At 48.5% G+C, this 26,127-nt stretch overlaps 1 protein-coding gene across 2 annotated transcripts in view; it reads right to left on the bottom strand.

Moving 5' to 3' along the window:
* LOC119383393 (tudor domain-containing protein 7) overlaps positions 1-26,127 on the bottom strand; it is a 71,060-nt gene that overhangs the window by 4,324 nt on the left and 40,609 nt on the right. For both annotated transcript variants that reach the window (XM_049412494.1, XM_049412495.1), the window contains exons 19-23: positions 21,907-22,025; positions 18,822-18,974; positions 11,937-12,099; positions 8,663-8,932; positions 1,819-1,954 (exon numbers count right to left, since the gene is read on the bottom strand). In XM_049412494.1, coding sequence (XP_049268451.1) covers positions 1,819-1,954; positions 8,663-8,932; positions 11,937-12,099; positions 18,822-18,974; positions 21,907-22,025 — 841 coding nt within the window. The remainder of the gene's footprint in view (positions 1-1,818; positions 1,955-8,662; positions 8,933-11,936; positions 12,100-18,821; positions 18,975-21,906; positions 22,026-26,127) is intronic.

The following is a 26,127-nucleotide window of genomic DNA, read 5'->3' as shown; positions in this document are numbered from 1 at the left end:
CTCAGTTCTCTGTCAACTACACACCGACCCGAAGGCAGGTGGCCGCTCTGGCCGTCAAAATCTTCAGATGGCTTTAAAAAAAAATGTCATTTCTGTAGCACTTAGCACGATTTTGCAGAGCACTGCAAATCCTCCATTCATAGCATGGTATGTAGATACGCACTCAATCCACGCACTTCTGTTCAGACCCCATGACTACAACAACAGCCGGGAGAACACGCGGAGCTAACAATGCAGCACAAAAAAAGGATGCTGTTGATTTTCCAGTCCGCCACATTTCGGTATGAGACCTAAGAAAAGGCACACGACGTGTCACGTAACCGCAGCAACGCTGCCATTGTGCCCAGTGGACATGGCCGATAAGATGTCATTTCCTCCACACTCTTCTCCTTAAGCGCATTATTGGGTTGCTCCACCCATGGCGTGGCACACTTTCACTCGGCGTTCGTTTTGCTCTGGCTGGACAGTTCTGCTTATCCGCGGGTGGGCAGAATCTGCCAGGACAAATTTGTTCAGGTATACATCTGGAAGGTTTCTGGCTATCAGACACCAAAAAGAGACAATGCGTGGTCGCCGCCATCTTTGTGAGGGCTCAGACAATCGCAATGTGGGCGCTTGGGGACTTCACTTTCGGTTGCCATTAAGGCCGACGTCTTCTAAAGACTGTTTCCCCGTGCGAGATGGTGCGATTACGAGTGGCGGCGAACATACCGCCGCACGTCTCAAGTTAAGACAGAACGCAAACTATCAGCACATGTGTGCGACGCAGCACGCGATAGTCGCGTGCAGCTGTCACTTTTGGGGACGCTATCACTTTCACGAGATTTCGCATCGTGTTGTACCGCGATTGTTACATGCACAGCGCAGAGCTGAGCTTGTTAAGCCGTTAGCAGCGCGGCAGTTTTCTTCACGGACAGGGCAAGTCGCGTGTAATCTTGGGAACATACGTGATTGTACCTTAAGTGCGTATGCTTGAGAATATCACTTCTGCTCTTTGGCAAACCTAGCCCCATATTTCCAAGCGGCAATGCAGAAAGAACTGACACTCACGCGGTGCAAAGTTTCGTTTGCTGCCATGGCAGTAGCGTTTATTTACATTTACGCTGGTTGTCCCCACGTTCAATTTTGCGATCTTTGGGTTGTCTCGGGATTTCAACACACGTGAACACAACGTTGTTTCCTGTCAGGACCGTAGCTAGCTGGCTGCCAGTGAGCTGCCAGAAGTTCCAAAATCAAAAAGTCCCACTATGTTTTTTGAGAAATGTTTTTCGCCCATGCACCTCAATATGGGCTTGTCAGCCTCAATTTTTATTTGATTCAGATCATACGTTCTCCTGAATGATACGTTTATTTTTCGTCTTTTTTTGGAAACGTATCAGCGAGGTTCTACTGTATACGAAATTAAAGGGTCAGCTTAGATTCAAGTACAGTTGAACGCCTTTAAAACAAAGTGCTCAGGACTTTCAAGATACCTTATTATACAGTGCAATTCACTGTAAAAGGTAGCATACCGCGATGCTCTCACTATAGACGGGATATTCGTTATACAGGCCATTTTGTTGTTGAAGCGTTCATTGTAGAGGCATTTGACTGTATGCAATTGATCTGCAAATAAGGCATGCTCATGGCCACCAGCACTTGGCAGACATGCACCATTTCGTTTTCTTAAAGCATCTGATTTGTACAGCTGGGTCATAAAGCATCGAGCTGAGACAAGAAATGTTTCCGCCAATTCCTTTTCTTTCTTGGGTAACAATGTCAGAAAAAAAGCGTGCAGGTTTGACATCACAGTGAGAGCTTGGCCAACAGTACACATACCTGCGAGGGATGCCTGGATGGCCTGCACTGGCAGGTGCCTGAAACGTTGCCACAGGGGCTGCAGCTCCGACGGTTGCATCATGCCGTAGTCCCCGTAGTCCACGAAGTACACACTTGCCATTTGTGGCCCCTGTACCTAGTGGGGTAGAGAAATCGATTACCTCTCATTTACTTTTTTCACATAAAACCACAGACAAGAATACAAAATCGGCCCATTGAGAAACATTGATAATTAGGTAAAGCTACAAACGATTACTGTTATGACAAAATTAGTGTCAAAGGGTGCTACTGTTTTTAGAGTGTGCTATGATGCCTGTTAAGAGTAGTCTCTCAAAACAGCCTCCGTAATTGTGTGCACTGATGAAGCTACTAGAGCAGAGTTGATGCTGCAGCGTTGTACAGACTTGAGTGGATACACTTTTCTGACTAGGAAAATAGTATCACATTTAACAGGAGTTCCATTTACTGAGAAAAATGCATAAGGATGCAGCAGTGAATTGGAAAACATTTAAAGCTGCGATTGCATTTAAGTAATTTCCATTTAGAGATCCTACTGTATGTAGGGTAACTGAAAGTGACAGTGACATCAAAACTTCGGTAGTGACTTTGCTGATATACGATACTCAGGAAGCTGGAATAGTAATTTGTCATCAGTAAAGAACTCCAGTAACTTTCATTCTTTATTTGTTACCGCCGAAAAGAATATGTAGACTATTTTAAAAATGCCAACTAGTACCGTGCTTTGTTTTACACAAATACTGTGAAGGTCTGCACCACTTCAGAACAGCACACCGTCCACTGGCAAGAAGCTCATAGACCTGCTTCACTGTGTGCCACAGCCAACAGTGCTTGCGGTCCAGCTAGGAGTAGAGCCCTCATCTTTTAGGAGCATGCTCCTTATGCTCGGCGCTTGTCCATCGCCATAGTAGCCGCTAGTTCTCATTGCTCCCGCTAGCTTGGCTCAGCGCACGCTCGCCCGAAAGACTAGTCTTCTTCCTCTTGTTCTTCGAGCGCCTTGATAATGATATGAACGCAGGCAGAACCACATATAGCATGACCAACTGTAGCATGCGCACGCTTGCGCGAAAGAGACGTCTTCTTCCTCTTGTTCTTTGAGTGCCTTGATTATGATATTGACGCAGGCAGAACGACATATAGCATAGCCAACTGTAGCATGCGACGCCCGCTCCACTCCGGCACGTGCTCTAGTTTGATAGGAGACCACTAGAGGGCCACAACTGCGCGCTTCCTCTCTCTTTCGACAGTCGCCAGTCGACAGGGGTGTGCTTCAATACTAATAACCTGCGCTTCGATACTAATAACATGAACAAAGAAGACAAGGCGGCGGAGCAGAGGGCTCGCAAAGCAGCAGCAGCGCAGACTCGCCGGCAAGACCCTGTGGTGAGAGCTCTCGAGGCCAAGGAGAGACTTCAGCGTTGTGCGGACCCCGAGATACAAGCCCGCAAAGCCAAAGCAGCGTGGAAGCGGCGGCAAGAGAACCTCGAAGAGGTACGGGCGCGGGATGCAGCGGCCAAGCGCCGAAAGCGGTCGCTACCTGAAGTTGGTGGCGCCGACGCGCTTCAAGCGTGATTTCCTCGACCACACGTTCGGCCACAGCTGCAAGGTCTGTGACCGCTTGTGGTTTGACAACAACTTGACCACAATCGCTACTATAACAACATGTCACGTCTTTATATGACAGTAGAGGAATTGTACGGAGCATTCACGGTTTACCCGATTATTTCCGAGCAAGCTCCTCTAACATCATTCACTTCGTGAATATGGAGGAGATTATTTTTCAACATGATTGACATTTGTACAACCACGTCACATGAAAACGAATGCAATTAGCTTCTGTGACATCGCTAGTGCAAAAGCACAAATGCAAAGGTGTAGGCTTGTGCGAATAGCAAATTTTAGTTTCGAAGCAAATTCAAAGCGAATAGTGATTTGGTCGAATAATTTCGATTCAAATAGTATATATCACATATTGTAAAGAAAAATTAGCGTATTTGTCATAACCCAACTAACATGTACAATAATTTTTAAAATTGAAACAAGACATGTGCAAACGTCATTCTTTTGGTTCTAAGGGAAGTGGAAGCAACTTTGAATAGTAGCAGGATTTGACTTTCGGTAGAATGCAAGTGATAACCTGTAAATTCCTTACATTTTAAAATTTACTATACTTGGAGCATATAAGCCGGTATCATCATCATCATCAGCCTGTCTACGCCCACTGCAGGGCAAAGGCCTCTCCCATGTTCCGCCAATCAACCCGGTCCTGTGCTTTCTGCTGCCACGTTACACCTACAAACTTCTTAATCTCATCTACCCACCTAATTTTCTGTCTCCCCCTCACGCGTTTGCCATCTCTTGGAATCCAGTCAGTTACCTTTAATGACCACCGGTTATCCTGCCGACGTGCTATGTGGCCGGCCTATATCCACTTCTTCTTCTTGATTTCAACTATGATATCCTTAACCCCCGTTTGTTCCCTGACCCACACTGCTCTCTTCTTGTCTCTTAAGGTTACCCCTATCATTTTCCTTTCCATTGCTCGTTGCGTCGTCCTCAATTTAAGTTGAACCCTCTTTGTAAGTCTCCAGGTTTCTGCTCCGTAGGTAAGTACCGGTAAGATGCAGCTGTTATATACCTTCCTCTTGAGGGATAGTGGTAGACTACCACTCATGATTTGATAATGCTTGCCGAATGAGCCCCATCCCATCCTTATTCTTCTAGTTATTTCATTCTCATGGTTCGGCTCCGCGGTTACTACCTGTCCTAAGGAGACAAACTCCTATACAACTTCCAGTGTCTCGCCACCTATCGCAAAGCGCTATTCTCTGCCAAGATTGTTTCACATTACTTTAGTTTTATGCATATTAATTTTCAGACCTACTCTTCTACTTTCCGTATCCAGTTCAGTAATCATGAGCTGTAATTCGTCTCCCGCGTTACTCATGAATGCGATGTCATCAGCGAATCGCATGTGTACTCTCCATTAACTCTTATCCCTAATTCTTCCCAATCTAGGGCCCTGAAAACCTCCTGTAAACACGCGGTGAATAGCATTGGAGAGATCGTGTCTCCCTGCCGTACGCCCTTCTCTATTGGGATTCTGTCGCTTTCTTTATGGAGGACTATAGTGGCTGTGGATCCGCTGTGGATCCGCTGTAGATTTCTTCCATTATGTTTATACAGGCTTCGTCGATGCCCTGATTCTGCAGTGCATGCATGACTGCTGATGTCTCCACCGAATCAAATGCCTTCTCGTAATCTATGAAGGCTATGCATAGGGGTTGGTTGTATTCCGCGCATTTCTCTATCACCTGATTGATAGTATGAATATGGTCTATTGTTGAGAAGCCTGTACGAAATCCTGCCTGGTCCTTTGATTGAGTGAACTCTAATGTCTTATTAATTCTGTTAGCAATTACTTTTGTAAATAGCTTGTAGACAACGGACAGTAAGCTGATGGGCCTGTAATTTTTCAGGTCCTTGACGTCCCCTTTCTTATGGATCAAGATGATGTTGGCATTCTTCCAAGATTCTGGTATCCTCCCCGTCGAGAGACACTTCGTATACTGGGTGGCCAGTTTTTCTAACATAATCTCTTTACCGTCTTTCAACAGGTCTGATGTTACCCGATCCTCACCAGCGGCTTTGCCTCTTTGCATTCCCTTTAGGGCTTTCTTTACTTTTCCTGTCAATACTGGTGGGATGTCAGATTCCTCTGGGCTATTACTGGGCTATTATAAGCTTTTATAACAAGCTTTTAAACTTAAAAAATGACGAATTGATGTGAAGGTAATATGTTCATTTAACCTTGAAGTAGGGCTTCGCGGCAGCACAAATTTTTTCTGGAAAGGTGTATTCACGGTATATCACCCCTCCACTGCAGTGAAACCACCTTTAAGGGGGGGTTACATGCGGACTAATGTACACCTATTTGTTTGTTTCGAATACTTCGGAATTTCCAATAATTTAAATTTGAATCGAAGCGAATTCAAATACTGTAACACTCGTTTGAATATTCGAACTGCTCAAATATTCGCACAAGCCTACAAACGTGCAAGCCAAAAGAGCTGCCTTGCTGCGAAAGTCGGGGCAATGCTGCTTGCCTTCGAGATGCACTTGCATATAACACCAGGTAGGGCTAGGGGTTTAGTGCTGGGCGCTGGTCCCCATTACACACATTCAACGCAACTTTATTGTATTCCTTTCTACTTCATGCACCAGAAACAAACTGCAGACAAACTTAATTTCACTTTGGGTAGTGATTAAAGGGTTCTGATTAAGGGGGGAGGTGGGGATCAGAGCTGAAATTCTTTATTTTTGTAGTAGAACAATGAAATTTGACATGCTTATTGGGAAGTGCACTGAATGACTATTTACAAAGTTTCATTAAGATATCTCCAGCAGTTATGACATTATAAATTTTTACTTGCATCATTGTTGTACCAAACTTGCAGAATGCCTGGCGTGACAACAAAACATGGTAAAAGCCCAAAGTTGCCCTTATATTTTAGCTATAGGAATGGTTCATGCTGTGACATTCTCCAAATATTTTTATTACCCCGATTTCTTTTTACACGGAACATTACATCCATGTTTGCATAATGCATTCGTTATCGTCATGTCAAATTAGCTAAAGAGTAAAAAAATGAGAGAGTAATTCAAAAATATAGGAATGTCACAGTGTAGAGAATTGACTAGGGAATACAATGCAACAGACCTCATGAAAATCCGTCAAGCCATAGTCGTGCTACGCTTTCTGCAAGCAAGACAGTCTGGTCAAAACACACTTGTGAGAAAACGGGCCCTAAAGTTGCACAGCCACTACATGTAAATCAAAATGCCTTGGGGCTGTAATATTTAGTGTCTTTGCTTGCAGGGGTTTTCTTATGTCCTTGATCTTTCATTTTTCTGCACTATGTGCTTTCCTTTTTCTTTATTGGTTATTTTTGTCAGCTCTTTGAAGGGTGAGCCTATCAGGTTTAATGCCCAGACTTGCACATTACAAGTCTGTGGCATGCAAATTTAGGTGTGCTGTGGCAGTTATGGCCAAGACATTGGTGGCATAGGAATTTCTGAGTAGTACTTAATGAAGCAAGTTTGGCAGATAAAAATTTGTCCACTCCTTACACAAGTTTATTTGTCACCCCCACCTTGATACGCTTCATCATTCACCCAGTAGTGGTAATGGTAGTCGGCGAGGCTTTCATTACTTCAGACATTTACAAAAGCTTACAAAAGCTGATACCATGCACGGCTTGAAGCGCGCCTAAATTACATCACCACTGAGTGCTTATTTCACCGCAAAGTGCTCGGCCGTGGGGTTCGGGAAGTCGATGCCCGATATGTTGGGTGGCAGCATTTGGTGGCGATGCACAATATGCCAAGCCGCAGCGATGAAACATCGGCGTGCAATATGCTTAGCCTCGCATTTTGGGGCGCCGATGCGCGAAATTGTCGCGGTGCTACGAGCGATCGCTGTGCGACGAATTTGTGGAGATCGAGCGGCCATGGCCGTGGGGTCCGCGGCGCTGCCGATGCGTCAAATGCCGATCAGCGATTCCGAACTGGCAGCGGGCGATATCATTAGTTGCTTGCAACAAAGCGCATTGCGGATTTTTCGCTTTCGCACGTCTGCTAGCACGATGTTCTTCCCCGCAAAGTTCAAATTCGTTGGCGCCGTGAACATAGTTAGGCCTAGCCACGACTCCGCGCAGTAAGCACGGTTGCGGTGTGCGCTGCCGCGGTGCCCGATGTTTCAAAGTTAGTCATGTTCAATCACGAGCACAAAAAGTCGTCCCGCAGTGGTCTTCGTCACGAGGTCCGAGATGCCGATGGGCAGAACTTCTAACCGCGGGTCCCATGAATGAACGCAATACAGGACCGAGACGTGCTTCTGTGAGGTTCGCGACGAGCGCGTCGGGCTATCGCAGTCTAATGCATGGTCTGATGATTGAGCTTCCGGGTGCAGCTGCTAATGCGTAACTATCGTCGACCAGCGAACACAAAACAAGTGCAAACGCTTCTGTGATTAGCGTGATTTTCGACAGCCGTGACCCCGCAACACGGAAGCCGCAGACGACGCACACCGGGAGCGACCATCAGACCAATGGCGAGGCGCGCTGGAGCATCATGGCGGCCGCGGCCAATCGGGGGCCTCGCAACGACCTTTAAACGTTTGCTTTTTGTGTGCTTGTTTTTAAATGGAGGAGCCAGCTGAGGCAGGGAATTTGAAGACGGAGAAATGCTCTTTCAGACGAGCCCTAGATGGTTGTGCTCAGTCACGCCATACGGAGCTATAATTTTTTGAAAAACGCATTCTTTTTTGCGATTTCCGCCATAATTTTCGCCACCTCAGCGGGCGCAACAATTTTTAATAGCACTTCTACGTGGTTTTCAGTGAAGATATTTTGGAATTAGATAGAAAAAGGGCTACAGGAACTGAAGATGTGATTTTCAGAAAATCTATTTTTTTTTTGCTATTTTTCGCGACTTGATCCCCGCGTCCCCCCTTAAGTCACTTTCAGAAGTCACTAAGTAGTGATCAGCCCCTGAACAGGCCCATCAGCTGTTGAGCTTGATCACCCTAACCGAGGCTCAGGGTGATGAGACCAGTGAGGAATCGGCACGCCAACAGCGGTGCCTCAGTTGCAGGCATTGTAGCACGTGATCCACGCTGCAATTTACTACAGCCGTGAAGTCTCTCCAGTCGTCATACACTAAGATATCTAGGCAGTGTGTTGTTGCAGGAATAACCCCCACTTGCTTCTTTTTACGCTCATAATGACACACAAACAGATTTTATTTGTAGATAGGAAAGACGAACCTGTTGCACCAGCACACGATACCAGTTTTCGTCGATGTGGCGGCCTGCATAGTAGCGCCCCTTGCGCAGCAGTGCCTCGGGCAGGCCCTCGGGGAAGGCACTGGAGCCCTCGGCGGCGTAGAAACTCTGCATTTCTGACATCAGGGCGTCCAGCTGTGGCCCGTGGGCCCACGACTGACATGTGAAGTTCAGCGGGTTGGCTGCCTCTGTCACATTGACGTCCAGGTACTCCCCGACCTCGGGCAGCTCTGGCGCTGCAAGGGGCTTGCCCTGCAGGTAGGGATGTGCAAATGGTAAATTTTAGGTTCAAAGCGAATAGAGATTTGATCGAATAATTTTGAATTGAATAGTTTGATTAGTATATATCACATATAAAGAAAAATGAGCATATTCATCATGACCCAACTACCCTGCACAATATGCTTCAAAATTTGAACAAGGCATGTGCGGATGTCATCCTTTTTGGTTCAATGTGAAGTGGAAGCAACTTTGAATAGTAGCAGGATTTGAATATCAGTGGGATAAAAGTGATAACCAGTATAATATGTTACATTTTAAAATTTACTATACTTCGAGCATGTAAGCCCGTATAACAAGCTTTTAAACTTATGAAGTTATTAATCGATGTGAGGGTAATATGTTCATGTAATCTTGAAGTGGGGCTTCACGGCAGCACAAATTTTTTCTGGAAAGGTGTATTCACGGTATAGCACCCCTCCACTGCAGTGAAACCACCTTTACAAGGAGGGGGGGGGGTTACATGTGATCTATATATGCCTGTTCGTTCATCCCGAATAATTTAAGGGGGGACGTGGCTTTCGATACCAACTTTCTTATTTCTTCATGGATTTTGATGAAAATTGGCACACTTATTTGAAATGTTGTTTTAATGCTACTGTAGAAATTTCATGAATATATCTTTACAACTTTTTGATTTACAATATATTTCACCTTCTGCTCTTGTTCCGAGTCTGACTCGCTTAAAAAATGCGATAGGAAACTCGTTCAAAGTGCTATGCATTCTAAGATGTCTGATTGCGGGCGTGACGTTCTTAGATTTTTTTATTTGCAACAAAATTTTTTTTAGTTTTCCTTTTTCATGAGGTGACTGCGCAACAGGCATTGAGGCTTTGTGCAACTCGTCAAATAGCTAATTATCAAAATGCCATACTGAAAAAGCAAGAATGTCACGCCCTGAACTGTGCTTCAAGGAATATAGAACAAAAAACGGAACTGAAATAGACCCAGCAGTCAGTGAGAAATCAGCGGAACAAGCGAAGCAGGAAGCAAGAAAAGTCGTTTTGAGAAAACGGCTTTTAAAGTTGTACCAACGATATTACTTCATCAAAAGGCACTGGGGTCATAATCTTTTGAGTCTTTCGTAATGTGCACTTTCTTGAGTGCCCTGTCTTTAGTTTGAGGTGCCTTGCTTCTCTAAAACACAAGAAGATTGTGATCTTTAAGGTGTTTTATAAGGTTGGACCTCCTGCACATGTGGCCTTTCATCGGTTGTGCCTTTGTTTTCTTTCTTTTTTCTTAAAATCTTTTTCTGATATACAAAGAACATGTAGCATGAATTTTAAACGAAGTTATGAAGTGGTGTAATAGACATGACAAAAAACAAGATATTGTAATTCAAGTAGGTCATGTACTATGATGATTTGCCAGCTTTCTTGTATTCATGCTCTCATTAACATAATTAACAGTCTTGATTGCAATTGATCATTGAATCATTTTTATAGGATACTAAAAGCGGCTCTCATCATGGCAACCTATCACTTCCTCCTAAATAACAGGCAGTTATGGCCAAGACATTGGTGGAATAGGAATTCCTTAGCAGTTTATTCAAGACGCGAACTGGGCAGATATGAATTCATCTCCCTGTTTCACTCGTCAAGCTAATTTGTAAACCTCGCCTGCGATGCGCTTCATCATTCACCCGGTCGCGGACACGGTTTTCTGCGAGGCTTTTATTTTTTCAGATGATTCATGAGCGCTTACGGCGATACCACGCACAGCTCCAAGCGCGCCTAAATTGCATCAACAGTGCTTTATTTCACCTCTAAGTGCTCGGCCGCATAGTCCGGGAAGTCAGCACGCGATGTGCTGGGTGGCGGCATTCGGTGACGATGCGCAATATGCCTAGGTGCGGCGACGAAAAATAGGCGCGCAACGTGTTTGGCCTCGCATTGCGGGACGCCGACGCGCGCCCGCTGCGCGACGAGCTTGGCCGTGGAGTCCGCTGCCGATGCGTAAAATGACCATCCGCTGTACCGAGAAGCCGGCGGGGGAAGCGCTTCGTTCCTTGCGAAGAAGCACACTGCCGCGAGTCCGCTAACGCGTTGCTCTTGCCCGCAAAGTTCGAGGTTCGTCTCGCGTGCCGACGCCGTGAGCGGAGTTAGGCCTAGTGACGACTCCGAGCAGTAGACGCGCCGGCCGCGGTGCCCGATGTTTCAAAGTTCGTAAGGCGTGATCGCGAGTACAAAGAGTCGTCCTGCGATCATCTTCGTCACGACATCCGAAGTGCGCATAAGCAGAACCTCCAACCACGGATCCGACGAGTCAACGCTAGAAAGTCGGTCCGAGACGCGCGTTTGCGATGTTCGCTACGAGTGCGGCGCGCCATCGTAATCCCACCGAGCTTCCGCTAGTAGCTCCAAACTAAAACGTAGTTCTTGTTCAAAGTTATCGTCGAGCCGTGAACACAGAGCGATTGCGAACACGCAACGAAGTAGCGCGACTTTCGACAGCCGTGAGCTCGAGACGCACGAGCTGCAGACGACGATCTCCCGGAGCGAGCATCGGACCAATGGCGAGGCGCGCTGGGGCAACATGGCGGACGCGGCCAATCGGAGGGCTCGAAACGACCTTCGAACATTTGCTCTTTGTGCGCTTGTTTTCGAAGGGAGGAGCCAGCTGCGGCGGGGAATTTGAAGACGAAGAAATGCGCTTTCCGATGAGCCCAAGATATCGGCGCCCGGTGGCGTCGTTGCGGAGCTATGATTTTTTGAAAATCAGTGTTTTTTTGCGATTTCCCCAATAATTTTCGCCACCTCGGCAGGCGCAACAATTTTTTTATAGCACTTCTACGCGGTTTTCGGAGAAGATATTTTGGAATCGGATATAAAAAGGGCTACAGAAACTGAAAATGTGATTTTCAAAAAATCGATTTTTTTGCCATTTTTCGCGATACGAAAGCCGCGTCCCCCCTTAAATTCATGTCAAAGCAAATTTTATTACTGTAGTACTCGTTCGAATATTCACACATGCCTACCTGCAAGCCTTCCTCATCCAGTTCGGGCGACAGCATCAGGCTGAGCGTTGCAAGCTCAGACACTGGTGAGGTGCTGCCGGTGACGCCTGGGCCATCTCCTCCGGGCCCAAAGGTCACCGTTGATGGGCTCATTTTCAATGTCGGCGAAAAGTCGCTGGAACCTCTGCGAAAGGGGTGCGAGGTAATGAGAATGCTATGTGACGGTTGAGGGCACAACTGCATGAAGCAGTATTATGCCACTGGTCAAACCACACCGAAGATCTTCATGCAGCTTTAAGGGAGACCTACAACACTTTTCCAAGTAATTGTCTAATCGTTTCATTAAAAGAGCTCATTGCCTCACGAATCGACTGCCGCAAAAATATTTAGGATCCGTCAAGTACGAGCAGAGTTACAGGGATTTACCGCACGCTTTAAGCGCGCTTTCCCTCTCCTTTCGTACCAGGGAGCACGCTGAAAGCTACTTAAGGAGGGGGATGGCAAGGGGGCAAGAGGATGCCTCCCTTCGTCAGAACGCGTCATGATCTTGAGCACTTTCTTTTCATTTGTATTGCTATAGCAACTATATGGACGCTCCAGCTGGTTTTTGCCATAGGTGTAGCCGTTGCTGTCGCAGTCACCGTCACCATCATGTCCCGTATGTGTATACGTATGTACAGTAAAACCTCGTTAATTCAAAGTCACTGGGATGGTGAAAAATCACAGAGTTTTCAAATTAACGAAACATACAAAAAGCAGTATGCAAAGAACTTCGAATTACTGAAAATAATCAGAGGTGGTCGTTTGCTGTGCCTGCTAGCTTGCGGCTCCAAGGGTTATGTTTTCCAGCAATACACGGTCCAAATTTCGCCGCAAACGCGGGGACATGGCGGGTCTCACTGCTGCCAGCAGAAAAAAAAAAAAGGAAGAAAAAAAAAAAACGAACGGTTGTGGTCAGCTGAAATATGCGCCTGTGGAAAAAAATACGTGCTTCATTGCAACAGTGGTGACACGTGAGCAGCACGTCATCCGCTCCTCGCAGGTGACATGCAAGTTACAGAGTACTCTTTTATGTTTATTTAAATTTTTGTTGCTTGATTTCTTATTTTAGTTTCTTAGTCTATTTTTTTCCTGCTTTGGTGGCGTGAACTGCCATTACAGACAATTCTTTATGTTAATTTGTTAATTTTTTTATTCTTTTACTTTTATTTAACCTTACTTATTTTCTCCATTTTCATTTCCCAATTTTGGAAGCAAAGGTGCCAGAGTAACCTAGCTGGCCTCGGCAAAAGAAGAAGAGTGTCGTGTGGCTCAAGGCCCATGAGCCAGATCTTTCACTGGGCTCATTCACTGGGTTACGACAAGGGCCAACACGGAACGACGACCTAAGAGCTGCGCTCTAAAGGCACTGTCATGCTTTGACAGAGTGTGTATGCACTTGACGTCATCCACAAGGAGCGCTAGCTCCTTGTAGATCCTTGTGAGTGGTAGGCTACCATCCACTAGGATGAAAGCCTACCATCCGACCATCTCGAAATGGTTTTTATTAGAGGTGTGCGAATACTCGAACTTCCAAATATTTTTCGTATAGTGTTTTGCTATTCGATTCGAATAGCACCGGAATTTTACTATTCGAACTATTCGAACCTCCAGAAAATAAATATAACGACGATAAATCGGCGTGCAGCATGCTTGGTCATGCCTTTTGGGGCGCCGATGTGCGAAGCTGCTAGCCGCTTCCACCAGTGCTCTGAGCGGTCGCTGTGCGACGAGCTTGACTGGGGGTTCTGCTGCCGATGCGTCAAGTACCTGTCCACGATTCCGAGAAGCCAGCGGGCGATGAGATTCGTCTAGTGATAGTCGACGCATGAACAAAGAACGCGCGAATGCATCACTAAGTAGCGTGATTGTCGACAACCGTGACCTCACGACGCGCAAGCAGCAATAATAATAATAATATCTGGGGTTTAACGTCCCAAAACCACGATTTGATTATGAGAGACGCCGTAGTGGAGGGCTCCAGAAATTTCGACCACCTGGGGTTCTTTAACGTGCACCTAAATCTAAGTACACGGGCCTCAAACATTTTCGCCTCCATCGAAAATGCAGCCGCCGCGGCCGGGATTCGATCCCGCGACTTTCGGGTCAGCAGTCGAGCGCCATAACCACTAGACCACCGTGGCGGGGCCGCGCAAGCAGCAGATGACACTCTCCCAGAGAGAGCATCGGACCAACGGCGAGGCGTGATGGAGCAACATCGTGGAGGCAGCCAATGAGAGACATCTAAATGAACTTTAAACATCTGCTTTTTGTATGCTTGTTTCCAAATGGAGGACCTAGCTGAGGCGGGAAATTTGAAGACGGAGAAATGCTCTTTCCGACGAGCCCAAAATGGCGGCGCCCGGTTGCACCATTGCGAAGCTATAATGTTTTTAGAATGTACAGTCAACTGCCGATTTTTCGGACGCCCGATTTTCCGGACATGCTCAAAAATTCGGACGCTTTCGCGGCACCGTCACCAGCCCCATAGACGTCAATGTATAAGAACGTCCGAAATTTCGGACGCTGAAACTCTTCAGCGCCCTATTTTTTGGACTTTCTGCCCAAGTTGCTGGTCTGAAAGGCATTAATTGAAGCCCCCGCCTCTGCCGCGTCTATCCTCTCGTAGGTTCGAGCCAGCGCTTGAAGCAGACCAGAAAGCAGGGTTGAAGCAGACCAGAAATTCAAAGGGGCCACTATCACGGCCCCGTGCGGCGATGTCTTTATGGATAAGCAGCGGAAATGCACGGAGGCGTGATGGCGGCAGGTGGCAAACGCGTTGATACGGCTTAATCGCTGACAACCCTTACGATAAGCATCTTCAGTTAACTGCACGGCAGTGCATGTGGCCTAGCGCAGTGGCATGTGTACTGCGCACATTTAATAGGCGACAACCCAAACGCGCCGCGCCGCCATTCATGCTGCCTCTTTGTGAGAGACCGCTCGCTAAGTATGCCGCACAGACGCGTTGCCTTCACGAACGAAACCAGCTCACCATTGCTGTGCCCGTGTGCGGTCAGAAATGGAGTGGGCATCACGAACGCTTTTAAATGCGTGCATACGGTACAGCAACACTACAGTGACAGCGTGAGCTTAGTTGGCGATCTGCCGCACACAACAAGGAACAATCGGCTTCACACGGCAGCAAATGCTGCGTATCGGCGGAGATTCGGTGATGTGTGTGCGCATAGTTTACGTGCGCACACACACATCGGGGAAAGCCGAACGAGTCGTCCGCTCTTCCGCCACAGTCTGTGTTCCGAGTCATCATTCTGAAACGCTCCGTGCGAGAGAACCGTAATCTATTCTGCACTTAACTGTTGTCAGTGGCGCTCATCACGAGACGCAAATTTGCAAGTGGCTGTTGCCACGTGGTTATGTGGGGTTCGCGGCAGATACAGAATGTATTTGTGAGAGTCTGTGCACGCACCAAAATGCCTGATAAGTGTACTGGGAGGCATTAAAGCTACAGTAAAACCTCGATAATTCGAAGGCCGCCGGACCGCGAAAATTCTTCGAATTAAGCGGATTTTCAAATTAACCGAAATGAAGGAAAAAAAGCAAACAAGCGCTACAAGATGAAATCACATTTATTTTCTTTGCGAGAAAAAGGTTACTGGAAATAATCGGTGATATTGGACTGCTTATTGCGGTAGTTCACCGCCCCAAGTGCCATGTTCTCAAACCTGCTCACAATACTCAGCATTTCACTGTCACCACCGCTGCACTCGACAAAGCTGCGGAAGGTGTTCACGGCATCGACAACTGAAGCCAAAGCGGGCGCGCGGGCGGGCTCGTTATCGTCACCATCATCGCCGTCTAGCCCAGTGTCGACAACGTCCTCGTGTACATCAGCGTACGATGTTTGGACCCCCGCCTCAACACTGGAATACTCCACGAAGCCTAGTCCCTCGCCGTCGCCGGAGTCGGTGATCCGGGCGCACATCGAGTCTCCCTCGTCGTCTAGGCCGGACGAGCTGCAATCTTCATCAAGATCTTCGCCACCTTGTTTGCGGAACCCGGCATGTTCAAAACAGCGCCTGATCACCTTTGACTCCAACTCCTTCCAGGCAAAGGCAATTAAACAGATCGCACCAAGCAGATCGATGTGGTATTGCTTTCCACTGTCGTAGCAAAGCAGAACCCGCTTCAACAGGTGGTGGCGGTAAAGCTTCCTCGTTTGCAGGATCACCCCTTGGTCCATCGGCTGCGATATGGCCGTAGTATTCGCAGGGAGGAAGACGATCTTGACGGCTTCCAGGTTTCTGATGTCCCCGTGGGCCGGGCAATTATCGATAACAAAAAGCACTTTCCGCCCTTTGGCGGCAAACTTCCGGTCAAGGAACCGCACGTATTCCTCGAATATCGCCGCCGTCATCCAGGCCTTCTTGTTGTGTCTGTACATGACGACATCCCTCGGAGGAAGGCGCGCGTTCTTAAAGCACCTAGGCTTACCCGCTCGGCCGATTACGAGCAGTGGAAGCTTGTCGTTCCCGGACATGTTCGCGCCGAACAAAATGGATATTCTCTCAGTTAGGTTCTTCTTGTTTGTTCTACTCGCCTCGCTGGTTGCGCGACATTTGCTGCTGCCGCCAAGGAAGCTGAAGACGAGAACTTTTCATCTGCTGGCACCTTGAGGAAACGACCGCTCCGACATCATCTGGATAGAGACGTTTATTCGTTTCTCTTCTCCCCCTCCTGTCACTGCACCCCTGCTTTTATTCCCTGTCTCCCCATTCAAACACTCTTACAGTCCAATCGGAAAGCAGGAGTAACTCTCTCCTTGTCTCCCGGTCGGCTGCCGCTGAAAACACCAGGCCCGGATTCCTCCTCGCCACCTCCTCGCAGGAACCACCGCCTCTCGCCCACTCGTCGATTCGCCGCCGCTGCTCAGCTCCCTTTCAACCCGGTTTCCGGAATGTTCGGCCTCATGCGTTGACGGGTCGTAGGAAAGCACCTCCGGGTACGTACTTGCCATGCTGGGCTGACGGGCCATCAATACAATTGGCCGTGCATCATTGCCGCCGCCTTTGGCTGTCACAGCGAAGGCGCAAGTGTACCTTCCGTCCCTGTAGCCCGGCTGGGCCACGGTCTCCCGTAAGGCACCATAATTGACCCCTTCGGGAGACGTGGGTCTTCGCGTCCTTTGTGACCAGCAGACAGTCGTCGTTCCACCATCCGGTACCACCGCCTCCGTGTTGGCGCAGGCACGCCGGCCGCGGGGCGGGTAACAATATGGAGGTATTCGGCGATCGTACGAAGTTCGACCCCAACACTCTCCTTGGGCTGCTTTCTCCCCGAGACAGTGGTGTCTTTGGCAGCAAATGTTTTCGTGGGAAGCATCTTGTAGAACAAGGCTGCCTCATCCAAGTTGTAGACGTCGTCCTCTCCAAACTCCTGAAGCAGCGGTGCCAGCGTACACATCTGCCAGTCGTCAACGACGTTCGTGTCGGCGCTACCGCTTTCCCCGCACACGGTCAAGTATGTAAGGTTATTTCGCTCTTTAAATCGGGCGAACCAACCATTACTGCACTTAAAGCCTTCGTGGCCAAGGCGCAGTGCCAGGTCATCGGCCTTCTCCCGAAGGATGGTGCCGTTCACGGGAAGATGAGCTGCGTTTGCGTGCTGCAGCCACTTCATCAAAGCGACCTCAACGTCCGGGTACGTTGGGAAGCGAATCCTTGATCGCTTTGACGAATGCGTTTTCCCATATGCCTCAAGCAACTTTTCTTTGTTCTTCAAGATGGTCGAGAGCGTCGACAAGGGCATCTTGTGCTTTTCGGCGAGTTGGGTCTTAGTGCACGTCGACTTCTCAGCCTCCTCGATTAAGGACACCTTCTCCCGCAGCGTCAGCGTCTTGTACTTTGGCATCGTGAGTCCAACAAGCGGTCAGGACTTCGCACGCGGCAAATGCAGGCGTAGGTGGCGAAGTAAACAAGACTAATGCAAGACGGCGAATGGCGAATGGTCCAAGCACGCGAGCTACGTGAAAAACGCGAAACGGAATGCGTGAAAAACGGGAAAACGCGAACGTGGAAAACGCGAAACGGAAAACGCATTTTAACCCGTTTCCGGTACTCCAACTACTATGACCTCCGAGATAAGCGTCGCCGGAAGGCTGTTTCACGTCCGTTGCTGCCGGCGGGAATTACGAATTATCCGGATGAAAACCCGCAGGCTGTTCAAATAATCCGGTAAAATTTGCATTGAAAAACACGGGACCGCAGAAGTTCTTCGAATTAACCGAAATTTCCAATTATCCGAGTTCGAATTAGCGAGGTTTTACTGTATTTCGGACAGGGCTGTAGCGATTTGACCGTTTGAGCGGAATAAAAAGCACGAATTCGTTTTTTCGGACTGCCCAATTGTTCGGACGATTTCGCAGTCCCTAGGGAGTCCAAAAAATCGGATGTTGACTGTAATTTAGAATATGCTTAGGAATTCTCTGCAACTATTTTTCTGTAATTTCACTTCGAAGTATTCGAAAAATATTCTAGAAATATTAGAAAATTATTCGATTCACACTTATTATTCGAATACGCTTCGCAATCAAAATTTTGCTATTCACACAGCTCTAGTTTTTATTCTTGGTTGGTGCTTCCTTTGATGGCAACGCGACCAGAAAGATCATTGTTATGAATAAAAAGTGCGCCTGTTTCACAGAAATACCATTTGTTGACTCGCTCAATCTCAAAGACCGTGGGGTTCAGCATGACGCTCGGACGCCGCCTTGCGTAGACCTCAAAGCTGTAGACCTATGCTGTAGATGCAACAGTTTGTGCAGTTTTGCTTGAAGTCTCTTGGGAGATTGATCAAGAAAACGCATGGCCTTTTAGTTGAACAAAGCAGGGGCAAGCATTCACTCACCCGTTGGTTGCTGCTTCGCCCTTTTTCTGTTCCGCTTTCTTGGCATCAGTTTTCTTCACGTCAACCTTCTTCTCTTCAACCTTTTTCTCGGAAGAGGTTTGCGACGAGGAACGAGCCAAGGGAGGCACTCGTCTGGCTTTTTTTTCTTCTTGCCTGTGAAATCACAGAATGTAAATAATAGGGATATGTAAACAGTAAATACAGTTGATCCCGGATATATCGAACTCGGATATATCGAATTATTGGCTATATCGAACAGTTGAGAAATCCCCTTGAATTTCCCATGCAAAGGTATGGGGCTGGTGTGCACGTATATCGAACTCCCGCTCAGCGAAACATCCGCTATATCGAACACTGCCCCGCGCCGAAGCCCAGAAAGTGCATTTTTCCTAACAAATATTCATCATTTTTCGGCCGCATTCTCATAAGTTCCAGTCCCTCGTCGCGCGCAGATGACGAAATTGCGTTGCTCTAGTTCGTTGCGCAGCACTTGTCAGTTCACCGGTATATTTGACGCGCGATCCGCAGGTTTTAATGCATGGGCTAGTGTTTTTCAAAGAGGCCGATTGCCGAGGGCACCAAAATGAGAATTCGAAGTGACTTGGCAGCCTTGTTGTAATGTTTGCATTCCCTTCCTTGTCCACGCACGATGGCATGCGGGCCCGCAAAGCATGGCCTTTGAGATCCGCAACCTCGTGACGTATTTCTAGTGTTTTCGGTTTTAAAATGCAGATCTCAGAGGCTAAGCTTTTTTTCGCATTTCTCGCCAAAGTAGCGGCTGCCTTCTACAAAGCCACAAGTGCCATCGGTATCGCCAACATGTCGACGGTCGAGAAATGTTTCTTCGTGCAGCGTTGTTAGCGTTGTCTTTTGTGGCATGTGCACTTCTCGCTCTGTTCTTGATAAATCGTCATTCGGGAGTCGAACTAAACATTGTCCCGCTCGTAGCGATAAAAATGATGACCGGTGCTTGGAACAACGTCAATTAAAGCACCATCGTGCACTGTGTTCTTACGGGCCTTGGTGCCAGGTGACGACTTTGGGCACGTCATGACCGCCGACTACGGCGTACGGTGCGTCAGTGAATTTTGCGACTTATTAACGTTTCCGGGCGCCGTATCGGACGGGTGCACAGCGAGTGACTTTATCGGTGCAGATAACGAGGTAGCTGTTTCTGATTGCATTGATGCCGAGATCATAGCTGGCGTTGCCATTGCTGTTGAAATGGACCCATGCGGTTTGAAGATGCCAGCCGCCGCTGCCACCGCTAAACCCTTTACCGCGCTACAGAGCTCGCATCAGCGTACAGCGTCGATCACCGCTGTTGTGGCCGAAGGTGTTGAATTTACTTATCTGGAAAGCTTCAATAATATTGACGATGACTTGATAAACTCACGGCGCGCAAGAAGCAAGACAAGTTTATGGTACTATTTGCATGCGAAATAAAGTGCGCTAACTTGTAAAAGAAGACGTTCTCGCCTTGTTCTTTAGGATATGTGAGCGAATCGTTATGTTCGCGCTTTTTACGATTTAGGAAAACTGTGTTGAGGCGTGCAGTGCCTTAATTAAAGCCCTAAATACGCATATTTCGTATTTCGAATTATCGATATATCGAACTATTTCGCGGTCCCCTTCGAGTTCGATATATCCGGGATCGACTGTATTAGGTTCGAAGCGAATAGTGATTTGGTCGAATAATTTCGAATCGAATTGTTCGAATAGTATACATCACATACTATAAATAAAAGTGAGCATATTTGTCATAATCCAACTAACCTGCACAATATTTTTAAAAGTTAGAACAAGACACATGCCAATGTCATTTTTTTTTTTTGGTTTGAAGTGAAGTGGAAGCAACTTTGAATAGTAGCAAGATTTGAATTTCAGTAGAATGAAAGCGATAACTGGTAGAATACATTATGTTTTAAAATTTACTACACTTAGCACATACTATAGGCCCGTTTATCAAGCTTTTAAACTTAAAAATGATTAATCAATGCGAGGGTAATATGTTCAGAAAGGGAAATGGACAACCACCTGTTTGTAGCACGAAGCCTATATTATAGTTGTGGATGAATTTGACATCAAGTTGTCGATAAATTTGCACTGGCACTGCCAATTGCTAGCTTCCTGGTTAGCTCAATTGGTAGAGTGACCACCTCGGAAAGGCGTTGGTCCCGGAGTCAATCCCCGGACCAGGACGAATTTTTCAGCAACTAGCTTTCTTTTTGAGAAATCCATATGGATTTTCTCATGGCTTCGTGCTACAAACAGGTAGTAGTTGTCCATTTCTCTTTCTTTTAACCCTTCCACCACCTTGCCGGTTTCAGCAGAACTTATTTGCAATAGGGTGATATGTTCATTTAACCTTGCACTGGAGCTTCACGACAGTGTGGATTTTCCCTGGATAGATGTTTTCACGGCATAGCACTCGTGCGCTGTAGTGGAACCACCTTACATGCGGTCCAATAATATATGCCTATTTGTTTCAAATACTTCCGAAATCTTGAATAATTTAAATTCGTGTCGGAGTGAATTCACATACCGTAATATTCATTCGAATATTCCAAGTGCTTGAATATGCATATGCAAAGAAATCTGGCTCTGAAACAAGATGGTTGGCAACTACCTACGTCATTGCAGCAGGTGGATTGGGAATAATTACACATGCAGAAAATCAGTCGCTGTAAGTTTCAGTCACCTGCATTCACATACTTCTGTAATAAGCTTTGCCCTAAACCAAATGCAAATTAATTGCAAAATTATTCGTGTCGACATGATCATATACAAGCTCAAAGAAATGATCATTTTACAACAAAATCCTAAGAGTTGGCAAAAGTTCCTGAACAATACCGCTGTTCTCTAAATGAATAAAGCTTACTTAAATTGTTGTTTATTGAAGTTACACTGCATATCCATGAGCATTTTCACAGTGTTATATGCTTCGAAATTTTCACAGAATCACTTTAACAGTAATAACTTTCAGGTAGCCACGAAGTATGTAAAAATCGGCCTAAATGCCGAGTCTGTTATTGCAGTTACTCATTGGTTGGGCCCTCCTTGTCAAATTTCTCAATGTGCTCACTTTGCAGACTCTAAGGCTATCGTCAATGATGTGTTGACGGACACCAGCTCGCTGTTTGGTCCAACACGCTTAAACATGGCGACCAGCGGTGTCGAGCCGTCCTCTGCTGGTGCAACAACCTGCATGCATGAATACAAAACCGAGAAAAATGCTATAATTCGCTTCAACATATGTGGTTAGCTAAAAACATGGAGGACGCTTGAGCTTTCAAGAGTAGAATGCAAAAGCATAGTTTGGCCCCGTTCACATCCCCTTCTCAATCACTACCCTAACTTCGCTATCCTATCCTAGCATGCCTACCGCAAGTACGTTGCGAAGTGCCCACTACGCCATACATGTATTTCATCTTTCTGCGATTGATCGAAGTACCCACTACACGTCCACAAGCATACCTGCCAAGTTTGGAGAAACGGAATCCGGGAGATTTACTCAACGGGGGGGGGGGGGGGGTACTGCGATAGCAATTATCAATTATATGTACATTAGGCAGTTTTAGAACAGCGTACGCAAAGCTTTGCGCTGGCTTTTAGCGCAACTGCGCCTGCGCGTGCGTCGTACGCTAAGCGCTTGCGGGCTTCCGGTAAGTGACGGAAATAGCGAGCCGCAAACGCTAACGCTAACTTAGCGTACACAATTCTAAAACTGCCTACTGTCAGCAGGATTTTGCGGTCGCCGCTGATCTGTAGAGAGTCCAAACCGTGTGGGAGAGCACGCGCGCCCATTTCCTTTCCTTAAGGCTGGCGCGATCGCTAACTGACGGTGGTAGCCGAGGGACCACTAGGAGAGGAGCACCGTCGCCCTTTCCTGCCGGACAACCCCTTCTTCCCCGTCACTCCGCGCGCCAATCCTCGCTTCCCGGCTCGCGGAAAAGGGAACTCGCCCTGCGAGGGAAACAACCCTCGTGGCGGGGAGGGAGACGGGAGGTGAATAAAACAACCGGGCAGACGAGCAGACGCTCTCTCGTGCCCTGCTGACCTGAGAAGTAACACCTCACCGCCCTGAGACCCGCGAGCCGATCATCGACCGAAGGTGTAAGCCATACCCTTTGTTTTTCTACGAGAGCGGACTATCCCTCTACGCGACATTTACGCGTTATTGCTAACGTAGCAATAAAGTGTTGTTTGTTGTGCTAGCCTGTTGCCTTATTCGCCCGAACCCGTCGTAGCTGCGATGACGCGCGCTACGGGAAGGGGACGTTGACACGGTACGACTATTTGCGGCTGGGACCGGAGCTAGGCTTCTGCACCAGCCGTGCGTAGAGCGGACCCCCTCATCTGGCGCCCAACGTTAACGAATTTGGCAACGCGGCTAGTTTTGTGGACGCGAGCGACTACCGACGCTCCGTCAACGTAGGACAACGGGCATGTCTGAATTCCAGGATTTGTTCATGTTGTCTGATGTCGCGTCGCAGAATGTCGATCTTATGGCTAACGCGGGGGCATTGTTTGGACTTTCCGACAGCGTAAATTTTGGTTGTTTCACGCGGGACAACCAAGGTGTTGCAGCGACCGCGTTAGGAGAGATTAGGCCTACGACGGAGAGCGCCACGCCGGGCACCCCGTCACCTCGCGACGCGAACAGCGAGATGCCACCACATGTTGCTTCGGCACAAGCCGCAGATGTGGTCGCGTCTTCGGGCAATAGTGTGCCCTCGAGCGAGGTACTCTTGCAGAATGCGCTGTCAGTTATGCAGAGCTTAGCCAGCGCGTTGCAAAACACAGCGCAGCCTCCTTCCCAAAGTGCGGGACCACGTGTCAAGGTAGACATGCCTACCTACAGTGGCTACCACGACTGCAGGAGTGCGAATGAGTACCTCGACCGACTGCTCTACTATCAGCAAGCAATGGGGCTTCCCGACGCCGAACTTCTCGCGCGTGTGGTCCCGGTGTCGCTGACAGAGCAAGCGGCCCGATGGTTCCGACTGACCGGACATCGCGCCCGCACGGTAGAAGAGTTCCGCGAGAGCTTCCGCGACGAATTCCTTCCGGCGAATTACGAGTGGCGTTTGAGGAGGGAGTTGGAGCTACGCACCCAGCATCCGGACGAATCCTTGCTGGAGTACGTACGGGCGATGGACGAACTTTATCGCCTCGCTAACCCTCTCGCCACCAACGCGGAGAAAGTCGAGCGCGTTACACGGCAAGCGCACCCGACTTTTGCGGCGCACTTTAGGGGATGCAAGTTCGCAGACCTAGAAGAGCTCGCCGCCGAAGCGAAGCGCATACAAGGGGACATCCTCGCGGCGCGAGCGTACCGCCCGCCTCCACCCGCAGCGCAGTCACTCGAGCCTCGCTGCGCGTGGAACGGTGGAGCGGTCGGTTCAGAGGCGTTTAGGGGTAACGCGTCAGCTTCGTTCGCTGATGAGCACGTACCGCGCGGTTGGGAACTGTCAGACCGCGCTTTGGACCCCTACGCTTACGCGCTTCGTACGGCCCGTGCTGCGCCTGCACGTGACGTTCCGCGGCAGGAGCACGTGGTCGAGACGAGCCCAGACGAGCGGCGCAACGCGGAGCGAGGCCCGCCAGATCGTGGCGACGAGCGCCCGGGCCGGCGTGGTTTCCGCGGTCCTTGCTACCGGTGCGGCGCACCGGGGCACATCGCCCGCGAATGCGGCCGCACGCCGGATCAGGAGCGAACACGCGGTTCGGGAAACGGTCGACGCCGCCGGTGAACCACGTCGGGCACCGCGCGGCGATCAGTAATCCTACCGATGCGCTCGGATCACTAGCACCTACAGTCTGTCGCGCAGGTGATGCCGTAGACTCGCCCGCACCGTTAATCGAGTTAACGATAGCTCGAAAGAAGTTTGTAGCACTTTTGGATACTGGGGCAAGCGCTTCATTATTTGGGGACGAGGTGTTGCACCATCTCTGCGAGAACAATATCCGCTTGAGACAAAGCAACACCACGTTCCGCCTTGCTTCGGGCACAGCGCAATCGAGCGGTGCGGCTAGACTTGTGATCCGCTGGGAAAGACGCGTGAGGCGACAACGCTTTGTCCATCTTCCCGGGTTGTCAATGCCTCTAATCCTGGGTCGAGACTTTCTCGCCAAGTCAGGGATTGTCATGGACATTGCAAGAGGAGGTTACCGAGAGCGCGACGGAGACGCGCTAAAGCTTTTCTCGAAAGCACCCGCATTGACAACTGCATGCCAATCGCAGGGAGCAGCGCGAGTGAGAGAGCAGGAAAGCGCACGGAGTAAGCGAGTAACCCCGCCAGAACAATGCGCCGCGGTACAGGGAAGGTCAGTGCACCCGCTTTTGGCAGATGCACACAGCATGCCAGAAAGGGAAAAGATGCAGCTGTCGTCGCTGTTGTACGAGTACGACGCGATTTTCACTGACCGCCCGGGCCGCACTACGCTGGTCAAGCACACAATCGACACGGGTGACGCACGACCTTGGAAATGCAATCCCCGACCGATTAGCTTGGCTAAGCGGAAAGCACTTGACGCCGCCTTGGACGAACTCATCGACACAGGCGTGGTCGAAAGGTCAAACAGCCCATGGGGTTTCCCGGTGGTTCTAGTTCCAAAGAAGGATGATACATATCGCCTTTGTGTAGACTACCGCAGGCTGAATGAGGTTACGAAGAAGGACGCATACCCTCTTCCATCCATTTCATCGTTAGTATCCAACCTAGGCGGGGCGAAGTACTTTACGACGCTCGATGCTAGTCGCGGATATTTTCAGGTCGAAATGGACGAGCGGGACAGAGAGAAGTCAGCTTTCACATGCCACAGGGGACTTTTTCAATTCAGGAGAATGTCTTTTGGCTTGGTGGGGGCTCCCGCTACTTATCAGAGGCTAATGGACCAAGTTCTGGGAGATGCAAAGTGGCAGCACGCCCTCGCATATCTAGACGACATAGTGGTTTACTCGAAAACGTTCGATGAGCACTTGCGCCACTTAAGAGACGTTCTAGAAAGGCTGAGGTCTGCGGGCATCACTCTGAACCCGAACAAAGCTCAGATAGCGGCGACCCGAATAACATTGTTGGGATTCACGCTTGACGAGGGTCGCATTTTGCCGAATAAGGGTAAGCTTGAAGCGATAGTCAGCTATCCGTCGCCGAAAGACATCGGCGAGCTGAGGCGCTTTCTGGGGATGGCGAACTTCTATCGCCAATTCATTCCAGACTGCGCGGCAGTGCAGGCGCCTTTGACAAAGCTCTTGAGGAAAGGCGAGCGTTGGGCTTGGGGTCAAGAGCAGGAGGCCGCA

The sequence above is a fragment of the Rhipicephalus sanguineus genome, chromosome 2 (assembly GCF_013339695.2).
Source record: "Rhipicephalus sanguineus isolate Rsan-2018 chromosome 2, BIME_Rsan_1.4, whole genome shotgun sequence".
NCBI lineage: Eukaryota > Metazoa > Arthropoda > Arachnida > Ixodida > Ixodidae > Rhipicephalus > Rhipicephalus sanguineus.
The sequence above is the reverse complement of the archived record's forward strand: the minus strand, read 5'-3'. Positions and strand labels throughout refer to the sequence as shown.